Source organism: Antrostomus carolinensis, unplaced genomic scaffold (assembly GCF_000700745.2).
Source record: "Antrostomus carolinensis isolate BGI_N321 unplaced genomic scaffold, ASM70074v2 scaffold7217, whole genome shotgun sequence".
Lineage (NCBI taxonomy): Eukaryota > Metazoa > Chordata > Aves > Caprimulgiformes > Caprimulgidae > Antrostomus > Antrostomus carolinensis.
This window is the reverse complement of record NW_010326619.1, coordinates 31,486-48,754: the sequence shown is the minus strand read 5'-3', so window position 1 is coordinate 48,754 and position 17,269 is coordinate 31,486. Positions and strand designations below refer to the sequence as shown.

The following is a 17,269-nucleotide window of genomic DNA, read 5'->3' as shown; positions in this document are numbered from 1 at the left end:
AAAGAGTATAAGGCAATTTGTTTTCCAAATACCAGGAACATAACACTGTTAAGAAGAAACTGTTCCAAAAAAATTATATATAAGGTTGCTGAAATTGCAGATATAAGTCTACCACATATGTGTCACTGCCAGTATTGTATCTGCACATGTAATTACAATAACACAAGGAAATTAATTACAGCTATATGTACACATGTAGAGAAATGCCAGGGTGTGGTTTTTTCCATATATGCTATCAGAAATCCTTTAATAAGGCTGGCATTTCAAGCTAGCAATTATAGCTTCCTTGGGGATAAAAATTCAGTCAAATAAAAGGTCATACATATGTATATGTATGGAAATCTGTAGTAATCCCTAGTGTCCATACTTAAATACTGCTAATAATATGTATGTAATTAATGAGTCTGTCAGGAGCAGAGATTTTTTTCTAATAAATTAAGTATTGATGAAAAATTAAAAGTTCATAAATATAATTGCAATGCTAGCAATAGAAAACATGTTTAAAACAAATGCCTTTTAAGTACTCTTATCAACTATTTTCTCCCTCTCTATATTTATACAGATATTCTTTGCTCCTTTCTAAATTGCAGTGAACTAGTAATCAATTACAATTTGCATAATCTATGAGTAATTAAATGGTTAACTCATACTTTTTCTTTTTCCCACTATTATAGAGCCATTGTAAAATTTCCCTACTACAGACTATTCTCTAGTTAATTAGATTAGATCATTCAATACCTTTGAAAATTAGTGTTCATTAATGCAAAAAATTAGTGGTGTTGAAAGAAAGACCTCTAGAAAAACATGTTTTATTAACAGAAGCATATTTCTTTCTAGTATGTCTTTTTCCTAGTTCACAATACCCAAATAATTGCTTACAGTTGTACTAATGGAATACATCTGATCAAAAGGAATCCCAGAACCATGAGCCAAGGTGATCACCCGCGATACAGGTGGTCTTTGTGCATTTATTTTTATTTTTATTTTTTTTAAGGAAATAAGTAACTGGGCTAGTTCTGCAGCAGTACTGACAGTTTGTAATATGGGTGATGAAAAGAAGATGGCCAGCACAGTGTGAACAAGGAGGGTTATTTAACTTTGTCAGGGAAGGGAGCGTGGGATGAGTCCCATTTGGGAGAGCAAGTGAATAAACCTGATTGGGAAAACACTTTGCTTTTACTTTGGGAGCAGTTTTGGAAAAGAAAGGCCTCTACTAATTAAGAAATAGAATTGGAAACACTTAAACTGACTAAACTATTTTTCCCACTTTTAGTTGCTAAAATTAGTAACACTAGAAGGCAGATCGATACAAGAAGAAAATCTTTGAGCCTTCTAGGATGAATAAATTCTATTTTTATAACAGCAGAATGGGCAGTGCTTTTGCTGTGTCAAAGTTCTTTTACCTGGTTGGCCACAGAATATTTTATTATTATATATAATATTGTATATATACAACTAGGTATTTCCACAGTATTTTCAGGGATGATCAGATTGGTTCATTCATATTTAGTAGGGCATTAACAGCAGCAGAAATCTGACATTTATTATGCAGGATTTTCCTGAAGCTCTTCAAACAGATATATTGCTGTAAATGTGTGCTGTATCTCTTGCAGTCTGCTTCAAGAAAATATGAATAATTCTAGATGGTGTATTTTCATTTTTGTAGGTTCTTTAGACTAGATTTCAGTGTACTGTAAGGAGGATTTAGTTGTTTATAACACTTAGGAAAGCCTGTTAGAGTTTTGTACTCAGTTACTCAATGGGGAGCTCCTACCTTTGCCTGGTTTCAACAAGATACGTAGGAGAACTCCCTGTTTTTAAGTGTAAGGGCACTATTTCATTACTTTTCATCAGCTAAGTTATCTTATTTGAATGGTAACCATCTCTGATACTCACAATTGCTAGAATATTTTAGCTGAATCAATTACCAGAACAAGTAAAAGGCTAGTATTTAATGTAGCAACAAGAAAAAATGAAGTGTAACTTGTAAAATTTATAGCATCCTAATTATAGTGGCAGGTAAGAGACAGGAAAGCCTATAGAAGTGAAAACGTGTAAGTGTGTGTTGTTTCTGTTGTATTGTAGACTGTTTTGCAAGGACACATTCTCTGGCTTGAGTGTGGGTTAATTGTGGCAACATTTTATTCAAAACACAAACACAAAGGGGTTTGGCTGCTTCAAGTGGCAAATCATCTGTTATCTCTGGTAGAAATGGCACGGTAAAAGAGAAATGATTCTGTATGTGGATACATGGGGGATATGTGAAGGAGGGAGGTAGCAAAAGGCGTGCTTGTCCCCTGAACATTTTGAAGTTTTCTGAGAAATGCATGTGCTCTTAGAATATACCTGTTTTATAGCCCATGTGGTTAAACAGACCCAGCAGACTTCCTGTCCTTTATACGTGCACCATACACTTGAGTCTTGTAACTGTTCTCTGAAGTCATGTGTGATTCAATGTCTTACTGTCTGCCTAAGGTAGTGAGATGAAAACACCAACATTATACTTACAATTAATAATCTGTTTCCCATTTGATTATTCAGAACACATATAATTATTTTTCAAGTGCAGATTTCTGCATTCACAAGCAAATACATATTAATTTTAAAACACACATTTTTGTAATTTCAAGGTAAAGAACTGGTTTTTATCTGTGGGAAAACTTCTCCATCGTAAATCTTGGTTTCAAGTAACAAAAACATTCTGAAGATCTTATTTTTAATCCTGAATCACTTACTACTAAAGGACATGCTCATTTCCAATCCTCAGAGGAATAACTGGTGTAGTAAATGAAGTTGTGTAAAGCTATGGAAGAATGGTATTAAAGAAAGTTTTGATGACAGGTTCATCATTACTCTTAAAATCCTCTAGTTCATTCTTCTGAAATTCTGTATTCTATATTCACAGAATCATAGAATTGTAGGGGTTGGAAGGGACCTCAGGAGATCATCTAGTCCAACTCCCTGTACTGTTGTAGTATTTGTCCTCTACACTTAACAAACTACCTTTCAAATATTAACATTTTTGCAAACATTGACAGTCTAACACATTTTTAGCTCCTTTCTCCTTTTAAAGAGCTCTGATCACAATTATACAGCAGCTGAAACTATAAGGGCAGATGCAAGTTGCTTTAAACATGATCTTCATTGTGAAATGACATTTAGTTAGAAATTGAAATAAATTTTCCATTTCCTTTTCCTTAGAGTTACAGAATGACTGCTGTGGTCTACTGCTGTGACTTCTTTGGGTGCAGATACCGCTATGTTGAGTGCACCAAGGAAGTACAGTTTTTAGTCGTGCTTAATGCTATTTGTATTTCTTCTACAGAGAGCAGCAGACACAGTCAGTGGAGATACTGAAAGGTAATTACTTCTGTTATTCTGTATTTAAATATATACATCATCTATCTATGAATTATATTTACTTGTTTACTTTTAGAAATTCGGTTGTAATATTTGAGGAATAAATTTTCAGGTTTTAGTGAGAAAACCATTAGTATCATTTAGTAAATGTCATAACTTCCATTTGCTAAGTACATCCAATGTAAATACAGACTACAAGGGTTGAAAAAATACCTTTTTTTAAAAAAACTTTTGAAATTTAGTGTTTCAGAATCACTCTGAGGATGAAAAGGATAATACATGTCTAGCATGACTTTTGGAAATAACAGAATTTTTCAATGAATATCTACATGCTAATTCCGTCTGTACAAAAATTACTGTTTATATTTGTGGTTCATATTTGTTAAATAGTAAGAATGGGGACTTCAGCTTGTCCCTTGCATTTGGATTTCATCAACTCATTCTAAGCTAAACCATGCACTGACTATAGAATAATTAATTACATTCGAGTGCTTTCACCAACCTAAAGGATTTACAATTGATGGTACAAATACCACTGCATTACAGCCAGAAGTCTGAGGTACAACATTAGTTGTTGATCACCAAATACAAGTCGCCTTGTGCTGGGTTTTTCAGGATTGTCAGTGTTTTTACCTCTTTATATGTGTATTAAACATCGTTCATTTCACAGGCAGCTGTAATGGTGAGGATTTACTGCTGTTTCCTCAGTTGTAGAGTGCTGTGCATGTTTAAAATGGCATTCCACTGAAGTGAGTAGCACTGCTATCATACATGGAAGTGAGGTAAAGATGGAGTTCAAAAGCCTTTTTTTTTAGGGTAAAATTTTATTTCATCTTCTAAAACACAGTCTTGTCTCTCCATTGCTGCCATTGTAGCAGTGCATTACCTCAGCTAAATGTAGATTCTTATTTTTAAAATAAATTAAGTATAGTCCTGCTTAGTATTTCATTCCAATTCAGAGACAAAGCAGCACCCGTCTTGTATAAGGCAGGGGTTACCCGGGGGGAAAAGTGTGTCATTCTCAGTCTTTTTTAAGTAACAATTGGATTTCAGCTTTTGCCCTTACCTCTTATATTGGAGTTTTCCAAACTTACAGTTTTCTGTAAATCTTACACATTCACTGTTTTCACTTAGCTTCCCAACTCTTTCACACCAGGTGCTACTGCCCTGTTCTTCCCTCACTCTTATTTCTCCTTACTTTTTGTCACTCCCTTCTCTTGCCCTCCTTCATTCCAGTATGACTGCTCCCTCCCTCAGATCCTTCCTACCTGACTTTCTACAACAGAAAGAAATCACAGACCCCTCTCAAAAAAAGTCATACTTCTCACTCCTTTTTTGTCTTCCTTCTCCACACCCACAGTTTCTTGCAGCCACAAGGAAGAGTTGCAAAGGAATTTTGTTCTTCATAGAGCAAAGCACGCTGAATTATTTTGAGTGGATTGCACATGCTCAGTTTGGCAGGGACATTACCAACCAGATGGACCATCCTTGGTGGACAGGACACAAGTCTCTACTGGACATCTGCTCAGAGATATTTTTGGGGGACACATGACTTGTTGAAATTTTGGCAAACTTTCATAGCAAAAGGCTCTTCTTTTATATTCATTTATAGAATGACTCTCCCTTTCCTAATCCTTCTCCCACACATTTTAAATTTCACACCTAAATCATTACCATATTATATGTTTTCAGTACGTTGAAAAATATTTTAAAAGAGGTAGAATGGTTTCTTCTTGCTCCTAACAACCTTTTAAGTAGTTTAATAAACTTAATACAAAATAAAAATATTTCAGCTTACAATCATCTGAGATGAGCGCTGGTAGAAGATTTTAATTGCATATAGTTGGGTTTTGGGAAGCTGAAGATAAACTGTGTGGATAGATTCACATATTTGGATGAAATAACATTATCTTCATTAACTGTACAGTCACCTATGCAGTTTCTGTGATACGACTGCATCCTTTAAAAAAAAAAAAAAAGAAAAAGAAGTAAAGGAAAAAAAAGCCAAAGCCCAGAAGAAAGACACTTCTTGCACATAGTGGAATGTACCGCTTGCTGCAGGGAGTATATACCAAAAGCACTAGCAGCTATGTGAGGATTTGAGACTACAGGATGTTACTATGAATATCTAGCTTTTTAAACTCTTCAAATGAGCAGGATGTAAAGCAAGTCGAGCAGCTTTTTTTTTTTCTTTGCTTTTTTTTTTTTTTAAAAAAAAAAGCCTTAAGCAGAATAAAAGCTAGGTGTTTCTGCATTACAGGTCTGATTTCTTCCAAACTCTTTTGACACATCTACATCATATATTTGCCCTTGAACTACACACAAGGCCAAACTTTCACCGTCCATGCAGAACACCCACTCCCCTCATTGTAGTGTCCACTCACACATTGAACTCTGTCCCTTACTGACCAGTGCAGAAAATCTGAGCTCTGCTTCTAAGCAGTCTTGTGGCTAGAAAAGTAGGGCAGCCACAGGCAAATTGTGACTCTTCACTTCTGAGCAGGTGTCATGATTTAGGATATTACACTCTGCAATTGGAGGTGGAATCACTAAATGTGTGAGTGTTCTTAAATTTTAGGAAGGCAAGCTAAATTAAATGCTTCCTGAAGAAGAGACAGATTTGTTTTTCTTTCCACCAGAAGCAATTTACCCTGTTTGTTATTGTTTCACAAACGAGAAAGGGGTAATGGGCACCTAACGTGGAGTCCCTGCTGCAGCTCTTTCACAAACAAACATCTAACTATATGCTTAGCAGAGTTCACTATGGTCTTTGACCTTCATTTTACTTTGGGAGAAATCTTTTCTAGTTATAGGAAACTTTGACATCTGTAGATTCTAGACATGCGTGCATAACGTAACCATGACATCATTACAGAGGCCTTGGGTTTGAAGATCTTACTCTGCTTAGCTTGGGAAAGAGAAAGCAGAAAAGAATTGTGTCATTCATGCATTGCACAACTACTAGTTGAACAAACAGTTTTTATTACTATTTGCACTTAGTTTCCATGTGAAGATGCTGCTCAGGTTCTTTTTCATAACACATTTTGTCTTTGTAAATATTAATGCTTAAAAATTGTTTGAATCATGTCCACAGTGGCATGCTTGGAAATTTTCTTGGTTTTGTTTTAGTTGTGGTTAATGCTGGAGAGGTAAGAAGAGATAAATATTTAAAAAATAACTTTTAGTCTTGACATTGTCCTGTCAACTTTATCTGTACAGATACACCTGTATTGCGGTGCCTGCAGAGCAGCACAGGTCCATCTGAACTAGCTGGCTGATGCTTGAAGTATCATGTAATAGCCTGTAGCATAGTTCTGAGCCAGCATGGAACTGAGAAGGGATTTCAAATCTCGCTACAAAATACTCAATAATTAATTTGCAGTGAGAATTTACTTGTTCTGACAGGAATATGTTACGTAAGCTCTGGAGGTTCTAATAACCTAAATATGAATCATGAATGCTGGCAAGGCAGTTATAAATGCATTCCTGTGATCAGATAGATAAACCCAAATTGCTACATACGTGTCCTTCTGAACCAGCTATAAGGCAATTTCACGTTGTACCTACAATACTTCTCTGCACAAATGTATTTCCTAATATCCCGGGGTTTATTTTTTTTTTTCCTCAAGTTAATTATGTTGGCCTTGACCCTAAGCTGCAACCAGATTGCACCTGAAGGAATTCAGAATGTGGGATATGAAGGTTGTAGAGAGCTTTGCACGCCCCTTTCACTTAGAAATTTCCATCTCCCAAGTATTTGCCAAGTGAAAAAGAGCAGGATGATAGAATCAGAGAATAGTTTTCTTGGAAAAGATCATTACAATCATCTAGTCCAACTGTAAACCCATTATTGCCAAGTTCACCGTGCCATTTGCTAGTTGTTCATAGCTGCTGTGGGTCAATAGGGTGGTTCTGTCATCTCTGTGTTGCAAGTCACCATGTGCTTTTAAGTATCCAGCTGGCAGCAGGGACTAACAGTATATTTTCAAACGCAGGCTTTGCTGTTGATGTTTAACCAACAACTCTGATGTTATCTCTTGATCATCTGTGCTGTGTACTTGAGCTCCTAAATTTATGTAACCTTATGAAACAGGAGCCATCCTACAGAGGACTAGCAAGAATAAAATCTCCAAATAGTGTGTTTATGGACTGTGCATCAACTTGGACATTCCACATACATCCACATAGAGCATGTTACACCACGACAGAACATGAAATACACCACCCAATAATTTATACACAGTTATCTCTGTTCCAGGAGTAAATTCTGGCAAATAGCTGTCTTCTTTTACTTACTGGAAACTTTTATAGATTTAAAAATTATTGCAAATTGGAATAGTCAAAAGATGAGCTTGAATTGCTCTGTTTGGTCAAATAAATAAATACAAATCCAAGAAATTATTAGTGTCTAAAATTATTGTTTAATCAATGATAAATATATTTTATCAGTTAGTTATAACTAGAATCACTTTATATTACTCTTCTTTATATTCCTATCCATTCCTATATCCATTCCTATCCTATCCTTCTGCTAGAGAAGGAGCTTAAAAAAAGTCAACAATATAGATCATAACTATTATAGATACCAAAGATGAGGTGAAAGGTAAGTAACACTCGAAGCAATTATTCTTGTTTCTAGGCTGTATTCATTCATTGGGATTTATTATCTGTATCCTGTCACCTATGGAGAAGCCAAAATGATAGCAAGCTAATAAGACACATCAGTTTGTTCTGATACAGTTATAACTTTCATTTAGTGATGGATTTCATGACCTTGAAGGTAACAGAAAGAGAACTGGGATGTTATAATTAAGAGCACTGATAATGTGTAAGAGCCATTTTATTTTATCTTCTTTCTGAGCATTGCTTATGTGATCAAGGGATGATTAATTTGTACGTAGCTGGTTTAAATCAGTCCTGGTTTTCAGTAGAGATTTACAGGCTAAAGCATGATTCCTTACTACAGTTTATGGGACAATTAAAGATGTGTTGTTATCTTTCTATGGCAGAAAATGAAAACATGTTCCTCAAAAGGAAAAGAGGAATGATTGTCATCATGGAGGTGATAATCACAGCTACACTGGCTTAGTGATACTTGTTTCACAAAAACACAGCAAGTCACTTGTGTTCACTATAAGAGGAATGTTTGTATGAACAGACAGTGCAGGATACTCAGAATTCTGGTGATGCTCTTAAATGGCTATAACTGCTCTGGTAGCAAAAGCACAGAGGAGTATGCAGCTACACTGCTGATTTCACATATTCAGTATTTGGTAGGTGACAATTGTCAGCATTCAGTAGAAATCTTTTACCAGGTATATCTTTACAGTCTGATTCTTACAGCTTTAATCAAATACATTAAACTGGAATACACTACTTCTGCTGTCCCTCATACTTCTAGGTCTCTCCATTCTAATTTATCTTGTAGAGATTCGTTATTGCTATTTTCTAATCATACAATGTTGTTCCTCATTTGAAAACCTGATTACAAATCTTATCACTTGACTTGCACTTCATTTACATGTCCTGTAAGATGCCAGTTGGAAGTTACTACACCTACTCAAGTTCTTTAAATTCTCAGTGTTTTGCTTCCACCGAGGTCAAAGTCATTTCCATCTTTTTTTAGCTCATTCTTGTTAACCTTCCTGCTTTGGCTCTGTGTTCAGCCTCATTCTGATTGAATACTGAGTCAGTATGCACCTAGTACTGAGATCAGAGATAGTCTTTAACCTTGATCTGTGCTTGCTTCTTAATACCTGTATTTCCTAAATTCTTCCCCATTTGTACTCAGTTTGCTTACAACATATAATTTAGTCAAAGTTCTGAATAGATAAGGAGGGAGGCAACCTTTTTTTTCCATAGAAATTTCAATATATGACACACAGCTAGGCAGAGCATATCAAAACAGAACAGACATTGCTGAAGTCCTTTACATTTTTGTCAAATACAAGTAACTCAGAAATCCATTTGAGGAAAATTGTATGGTAGAAATAGTATTTTGGAATGAACTTTATTATGAAATTAAATTTAATTTAAAATTTTGCAGTTATTTGCTTAGTATTTTGTCCTTTTAATGTCATATTATGTCGTCCTTTTTCTAGATTCTGCAGTTTGTTTCAAAACCAGTATTATATATGAACAAGAAAAAAAGCTTTTAGTAGAAGATCAGCTGTTTTAATTGACTTGAGAAATATCAGTCCAGACCATTATAATCGTATCACTGCACATGCCTTTCCCCCTCCCCTCTTCATTCTTTTACCTTTCACTTTTGTAACAACTGTTTTCCTGAAAAGAAAGGTGAGGAATAACTCAACCAAATATAATACAGAGTATTTCAACCAGACTCCATAACATAGTAGGGTTCCTCTAAATTAATTGGTTCTGTCACTTTCACACAGATAATTTACTTGTCTAAGGAGAAGATCAGTATTTCTTCTGCTATGATCTGTAGATCTGAATATTCCTCTGTAGAGTAATAATTAGATGTGGGGAGGAGTATTCCATAGACACGAAATCTTAAACCAAACCAAAACAAAAAAGTTCCTTCAAACAGTTGAAAACTGTTTCCAAGTAAAAGAATTAAGCTCATTGTACATTAGAACACCTATTCCTGACCTTTCCTAAGATGCCAACTTTTGAAGAGCTTTCAAAAGCCTGTTTGCAGGCTGCTTCCGTAACTTTGCAACAATTTTGCTGGTAGAGTCTGTGATTACTGTAGGGAGACACATTATTGCATTTGCATGGAAGCAAATAAAACTTGACTAAGGACTTTTCAGATAAAAAACACAGATGTATTATTCATATTGTATATTGGCTGAGAGAAAGAATGGAAGCATTGAAGCTGACACTTTCCAGATGGGTCAAAGCTGTGATTAAAGAAACAGACCAGAAATCAGGGGGGAAATGCCCAGCAGGATTGAAGCACGTTTATGGCATTCTCATGGGCAGACAGAAATGGAGCATTAATGACAAAATCTGCCTTGCAGCGGTTTGGGCATCTGTCCATTCCTTTACCAAATGTTGTAAGCTGAACTTTTTTGGTTTTCAGTTGTTTCTTTCCATCTTTGTAATCTACAGACAGCTCAGAACTTCTAAGTCTTGTCTATTAACTTTTATGGTTTTCATTTTAATGTTGTGCATCCCAACTTTTCACTGCAGTCTGGAAATCTCCTTTGACTTAGGACTGATAGGTGCTTTTAACTGACAATGGAGTAGTTGTTTCTACTGGTAAATTAGATTTCTTGTAACAATGGAAATCATCAAAGGAGAAAATGCCACTTTCTGTCTTTCTGACTTAAGACAGATGTTATTATTATGACCAACAGAATTTGGGAATATGTTAAAATGTCCACAATCCCTTCATTCCTCTTTACATTTTCCCCACAATTCCTTTCCCAGTCTTGTACTCCTATTTATACATGTGCAAACACATTTACATTTTGAAGGTTTTCCCACTTGTCATTTTTCTTACTTTTGAAAACATGAGGGGAAATTATGTGTCCAAGAATTTCTCTGCTAGATCAAAGTTGAACCTGGTTCAGTATCTTGTTTCCATCAGTGGCCAATACAGTTTGTATTTGTATAATAAAAGGCCTCTGGTGATGCTTCCCTGCTTTGTTCTCTAGCCTTTAGAGAACTCCAGGAGAAAGCTCAGATACACCGTAAATAGTATTTTTTCATTTTAATGTCTGTGTAAATTTTTAGTATCCATGGCATCCTGTAGCACAATATTACAGAAATCTTTGCTGCTGTGAATTCTAAAAAGTTGTATTGTGTTTGTTAATGAATGAAGATTCAAAACAAAAGAAGCTAACTGCTTATTTTATGTAACTTATATAGCCCCTTTATTCAAGGAGACGTCGCATGTTTATTCCCTATTTACTCTTTTCAGAACACTCCTTACGTTTCTTAGTAACATTAACTCTGTACATTGAAAACAATGGTTAAATTTCCAAAGGGTGCCCTGTTTTAAGTGCTGTATTTGAAATAAATTTGCAGTGTGATTTCATCTGGAAGCATACATTTGGAAGTGCATAGAATGTGTGTGTCAACATTACTTAGATTATTTTTTTTTTCCTATAGTTATTTGAGATCTTTCTTCCTGTCTCTCCTAGATATGCAAGTTCTGCCATTGACCGTCAAGGAAGCACATCCATGAGGAAGGTAATGATTCATAAATGTACTTTTAAAACCCCCAAATCCCCTAACAGTTCAATTAATCATCATATTTTAAAAGATACTTAAGATATCACAAACTTTGAAATTTGTCTATATTATGAAATATCTGGAAATACAAAGCTAGAAATACTTTCCATATGCAGAAGATTGGCTACTGCAGCCACAGCAGGTTGATGCAGTACTTCTAGTTAAGTTCAGTAGGAACCTTAGTATGTGTTCTAATGTATGTACTGTTTGTGGGAAGAGAATCATCGAAGATGTCATGGTTGGAAGGAACCTCTGGAGGGAAGGCTGCCCTGAAGGAAAAGAAGATTTTAAAACTTCTTGAAATAGTATGAAAACTATGGCAGGGAGATATGGGATTAAGATTTTCAAAGTATTTGTGGTACCCATTTTGAAAATCCTTCAGCGGAAAATATCTAGACATTATTTTTTATTATTTATTATTTTGACAAAAGACAATCAAGAGAACCCTCATTTACAGAATGACTATTTCTTCATTCTGACTTTTTTCACTAAGCGGGTGCTAAATAACTTTTGAAAGTTGCCAGATGTCGTTCTGCCTCCCAGTTACTTACAAAGCGAGGCTAAAGACCAGTGACAATAGTGGAATAAGTAGGACTAAATTTTTTGCAGTTTGTTTAAAACCTGCAGTTGTGCCTCTTGACATGCTGCCTCCAGCAGCTAATCCCTACCCTGCCTGCTGCCTCCCCTGGAAAACCCTTGGACCTGTGACTGTTCCTGGGATTGTGGTACTGCACGTAATCTAACACACACGATGGGAGGAATCAGCACTCCATGCCCTGTGCTTTGTGTACTTTGCCAGTGAACGCACCAGTGTCTGTGTCTGGAACTTCTTAATGGTTTTCCTTAAAAACTCCCAAGGCTCAAAATAACAGATACACCTGCAAACAGGTTTGCATTAATGAGCTTGGCTCCCTTCATCCTGACAGGTAACTGAATCTCTAGTCACCAAGGCAGACTTTAACAAAGCATAACTTTTCCTTTGGTGTTTCTGTGACAGCACTCCTCCTGCTACACTGGGATTATGTTGATCTCTCATTAATTTAACTTCATGTAGCACAGATTCAATTCTAGACCTTTTTTCTTTCCATGGTGCGCTGCTTGTTGGGGTGGGGTGGGAGGGCAGGCGTTTTATTTAACATTCTACTTTGTGTTGTGGTTTTGAGATGAGAACTTAAATGCTGACAACCACAGTATGTTCTCACATCATCTCTCTGTTTCCCATAGCAACACTGAGCCATTTTGAAGTTGCAAGTTCTGTTTTCTTAGTGTTTACCACAAAGTTAATTACAGAGTAGTTCCTTTATCACTCAGAATATGAAGCTTGAGTTTTGTTAGTTAGTAGTGTTAATTAAGTACCAATTCCCAAGGTATTGCAAACCTTTCACTTTCTCTAGTTTTCTTGCTTTGAATACATTGTATGTATGCATAAACAAAACATAGTAAGACTAATTAACTTTTGGTTTTAGAAGAGGTCATATTTGCAACTCTTCTTGATTTGTTGTGCTTTTATTTTCATTATTTTTAAAACTTTTATATTGAATGATGCATACCAGTTTCTGGTGAGTATCCTAATGCATATATCCTCCAGTTTTTCCATTTTTCTTGCAGTTCTTTAAATGTAATCCCCTATGAAAACTGTAATTTAATTGTAGGATTTTATTTCATTTCTCTATTTTTTAGCCTAAATTATGGACAAATTTGCTGATCTCTTTTTCAGAAACAGACACCTGCTCTGTCCTAATGCATTTTTATACAGAAAGAAGGACATTGACCAGATTATTAAAGTCACCACAAAACTTTAGTTGGCACAATATGACTGACCAGTACTGCTGCTGTGACTTACAATACATCAATTAAAAACAGACAGTGTGCACCTTTAATGCTTTCTCACAAACTTACTTCTGGTTTTTTTTCATTTTCTGACTGTTTTTTTAGTACATTTCCTATAGCACAGAAGCAAGCATTAATCTTTGTCTTCTCTAGTGCTCAAAACAAAGAGGTAAATTTGCAGCTCTCAAGGAGAATACATTCTGTCTCGGGGTGGTACAATGCATATACACTTACAGAGCTTGCCACCTGTCAGATTTACAATGTTTTTGTGAAGCATTCATATGCAGGGAGATAATCAGAACATGGAAAGATGGTGTTCTCTGAGCCAGCACACTCAGCAATCAGGAATTACTGATTTCTGCAAGTCACTAGAAAGTGTCCACGCTGCTCAACGCTGTAAAGTGGCTGAACTGCAGAAGAGTTACAAATAGGCCTATACATGTGCAAAACAATTCCCTCCTCCACTTTCATTCCAAATAAAACTTTGCCTCTCCAATAGCTGCAGTCCTGTTTTCAGCTGTTGCTTTTCTATAGTGCATAAACTGTAATCCTTCATTAGCCTAAATATTCATTTAAATATTATTTTAATTATAATCATAATCCTCAGTTATTTTAAAATTAACATTTGGGATATTTAAACACTTAATTATGTTGTACTACAGTTGTTAATAGGGACTTTTGTAGCACGTGTTTGCTTTTTCAGCACATGGTGAGGAGCTGCCATAAGGTAGGGTAGGTGAGCAGGTAGGTGAGCAGCCAGGGAATCTCTGGGAGAAGGTAATTACCTGTAGTCACACCACTAGTAAGGTGGCATGGAGATATATATCCCCAGCAGTGACTGAGGTGCCCTTCTAGGCCCTCTGCTGAGCTGAGTGTTATCGATCACAAAGGAAAAATACAGAAAATTGAAAAGGTGGCTCCTCATGTGCCAGCCTTTGCCTGGCTCTGCTGGTTTATCACGCTGTGGATATCCACTGGTTTTTCTCCTGGTAATGGCAGCACCAGTTACCAAGCAGGTAGCTACTTTGTCATGTTGACCTGTAATTTTTCCCCTAGCATTTACCTGTTTGAGATAAATCCTTACCATATTTTGAGTGGTATCCTTGTTTTTAAAGGGTTTAAATAACTACATGCTTTTCAGTTTTTCTTAAGAATCTGTAACGATTTTCTAATGCAGTCACAAAAGGAATAAATTATTTTTTTCCTCCTCAGAGTTATTCTGTCAGCCTACCCAGCTAACAAACTTAATTGTTTCCTATGGTTGGAAACAATTAAAGAACATGACTTCAACATGTCATTGGACACATGACTTTACACAGTAACTACATGGTGTTTATGGTGGATATTTCTTTTTGAATGAATATCTGTATAACTATCTCATGTATATTCACGACAGACTTCAAGTATTCATTTTATTAGGTCATTCATATGAGTGTATATATATAGCCTTAGTTTTCAAACTGCTGCATAACCATTCATGCCAAGAATCCTTAATGATTTGATTGCAACTGTAATTAATAAATGAAAAAAATGGGATTTTAATTTTCAGATTTAGCACTGTGTTGTTTTCTTTGTGATGTATATTAATAGTAGTAAGAGAAAAATGCCAAAAATTAGATGATTATTGATCCTACAGTAGCTAACCCTAAGATGACCATGGAGATGGCAGTGAATGCCAGCTGTTCCATGTTACTGCTCTTACCCACATTGATTTTCATTTTTTTTTTTCCTTACAGTCATTCCATTACGCTTCCCTCAGGGTAAAAAGCAGAAAATGGTCAAAAGGTAACTTATTTGAGTTAACATTTTGAAACTAGAAAATGAGACAACTTCTCTGACAATAAGTGGTCTGGATCAAATGGCAAAGTTCAACCAAATTCAAATAATTCTAAATTTGATAGCAAACACCAAAGTAAAATACCAAATAAACATGTTATAAGGTATAATATTGCTAGACTTGATGGAAAAATTTCCTCCGACTTAGGCAGAAGAAAGGTAATATCTGTAAATTTTGCCATTTCCTTCTTTGTTTCTTTATCTATTCAGAGCCTATTTGAGACTGTTAAAACAATTAACATATGAAAAATAGTTACAGCATTATAAGTTTGTATGAAAGTTATGGCCAGTGAGCTCTTTTTATTCTATTTGTTGATTTCATCTCCTTTCTATGAAAATTTTCCTTTTATTGTACTATATATTTTTAATACTTCTAAACCTGATTAGGACACAGCGCACAGTATGTTATTCTAAAATGAGCAAAATATTAAGAATTTGGTTGTGGAATGTTGCAGAATAAAGGCTGGTATTCTGATGTTACCTAAATTTCTTCTGTTTGACAAATATAATTCTTGTAGCAATATAAACTGGATTTTTCACAGAAGAATGTTTATATTTTAAGGACACTTCCTACAGAATCTTTTTCAGGAAAAATGATACCCTAATTAAGAAAAGAGCTGTTATTATTGATATTTACAAGGCACACTAAAATTTTAAGCCTTTCAGTTAGGATTTATTGAAATAACAACAAAAACATCTTTTCCTGGTGCTGTGCCTTTAAACAGGACGCAGTAAAGTTAAAATATTGTTGTTCGGTTAAATTCAGGATAGAAGAAATGTAAGCATGTGCATTTTTATGGAAGTGGATGATCCTTCTTTTTTATTGACGATATTAGCTATAAAAAATTGAGTTTAAAAACTTCCTAGGATTTGACAGGCCTTCTGTTTCTGAAAGTAACAGAAGATACACGGAAGGAGTAGTGTTTACATCTGTATACAGATGATGTCATGCTCTGAGTTTTGGATTGAGGACTGAAATGCCGATCTTAATCAGATAAAAATGCAGTCTTAAGAGGAATGAACCCTCTAGAGATTAAATAAACCATTACGTAAAGCAGACTCTTCTTATTTTGTATTCATGCTGAAACCAAAATTGCCGAGCATTGTGGAATTTGGAAACTGATCATTCAGTCTTTTCTCCCTGAAACTGGAGAGGATTTGGCTTGAAGGATTTTGAATTGAATCATCATTAAAAATTAGTAGTGTGTTTATATTGAGAAGAATAGTTCCTTCACTCTTCCATTCAGTGAGATGTCTCACACTTGTCACATTCTCAGGGAGCTCTCTAACAAGTGGGAGCAGAAGACGGATTTCCTGCAAAGATTTGGGGCACGGAGATTGTGAAGGCTGGCTATGGAAGAAAAAGGATGCCAAAGGTTATTTCACACAGAAATGGAAAAAGTACTGGTTTATTCTGAAGGATTCATCCTTGTACTGGTATACAAACCAGAATGTAAGTGAACTCTGTGTTTGGAGAAAGCCAAAATTAAACCTTAAGCTTCATAATTCTTCTGAATAAAGTCTGGTTTTACGACATGGTAGGATATGTTAGTGAACTGCCACTTCAACTGCCACATCTGGAGGTCTCTAGCTGGAAATATTTCAATTGTAATTATTTTTTAAATTCTCCAAAGTCCATGTCCAAGTTTAATAAAATAGCAGATGTTCATGGCACTCTTAAAGAAATGAATACATCAGCAGTTAGTGCTTTTCCAAGGACAGTATTTATTTGGACTAACACACTGCTCACACTCAGCTCTCCTCAGTTTTAGTTGTGTGGGGAGATGTATACATTATCACTGTTCATGTTGGTTAAGCATTATGTGAAGCAGATGGGAAAATCTGAATTTGTAGATCTCTTTTTCTGAAAGTTATTCTGATATAAATGTTCCTTTTGCTTTTTGCTGAATTAGTCTGGAGTTTGCAGTTTCTGGTGAAATTTTACTGAAAACCAATGGGTCTACACTTGAGCAATCTGCATATATGTAGGGAAAATAATGGAAAGGAGAAGCCAAAAATTGTTAGGCTGCTGTTCTTC

The 17,269-nt window shown here is 35.5% G+C and overlaps 1 protein-coding gene across 1 annotated transcript in view; it reads left to right on the top strand.

The window, feature by feature from the left end:
• LOC104527821 (connector enhancer of kinase suppressor of ras 2) overlaps positions 1–17,269 on the top strand; it is a 128,527-nt gene that overhangs the window by 86,758 nt on the left and 24,500 nt on the right. Inside the window, exons 14-17 of the mRNA XM_029085877.1 lie at positions 3,326–3,360; positions 11,475–11,523; positions 15,132–15,180; positions 16,509–16,684. Of these exons, the coding sequence (XP_028941710.1) occupies positions 3,326–3,360; positions 11,475–11,523; positions 15,132–15,180; positions 16,509–16,684 (309 nt within the window). The remainder of the gene's footprint in view (positions 1–3,325; positions 3,361–11,474; positions 11,524–15,131; positions 15,181–16,508; positions 16,685–17,269) is intronic.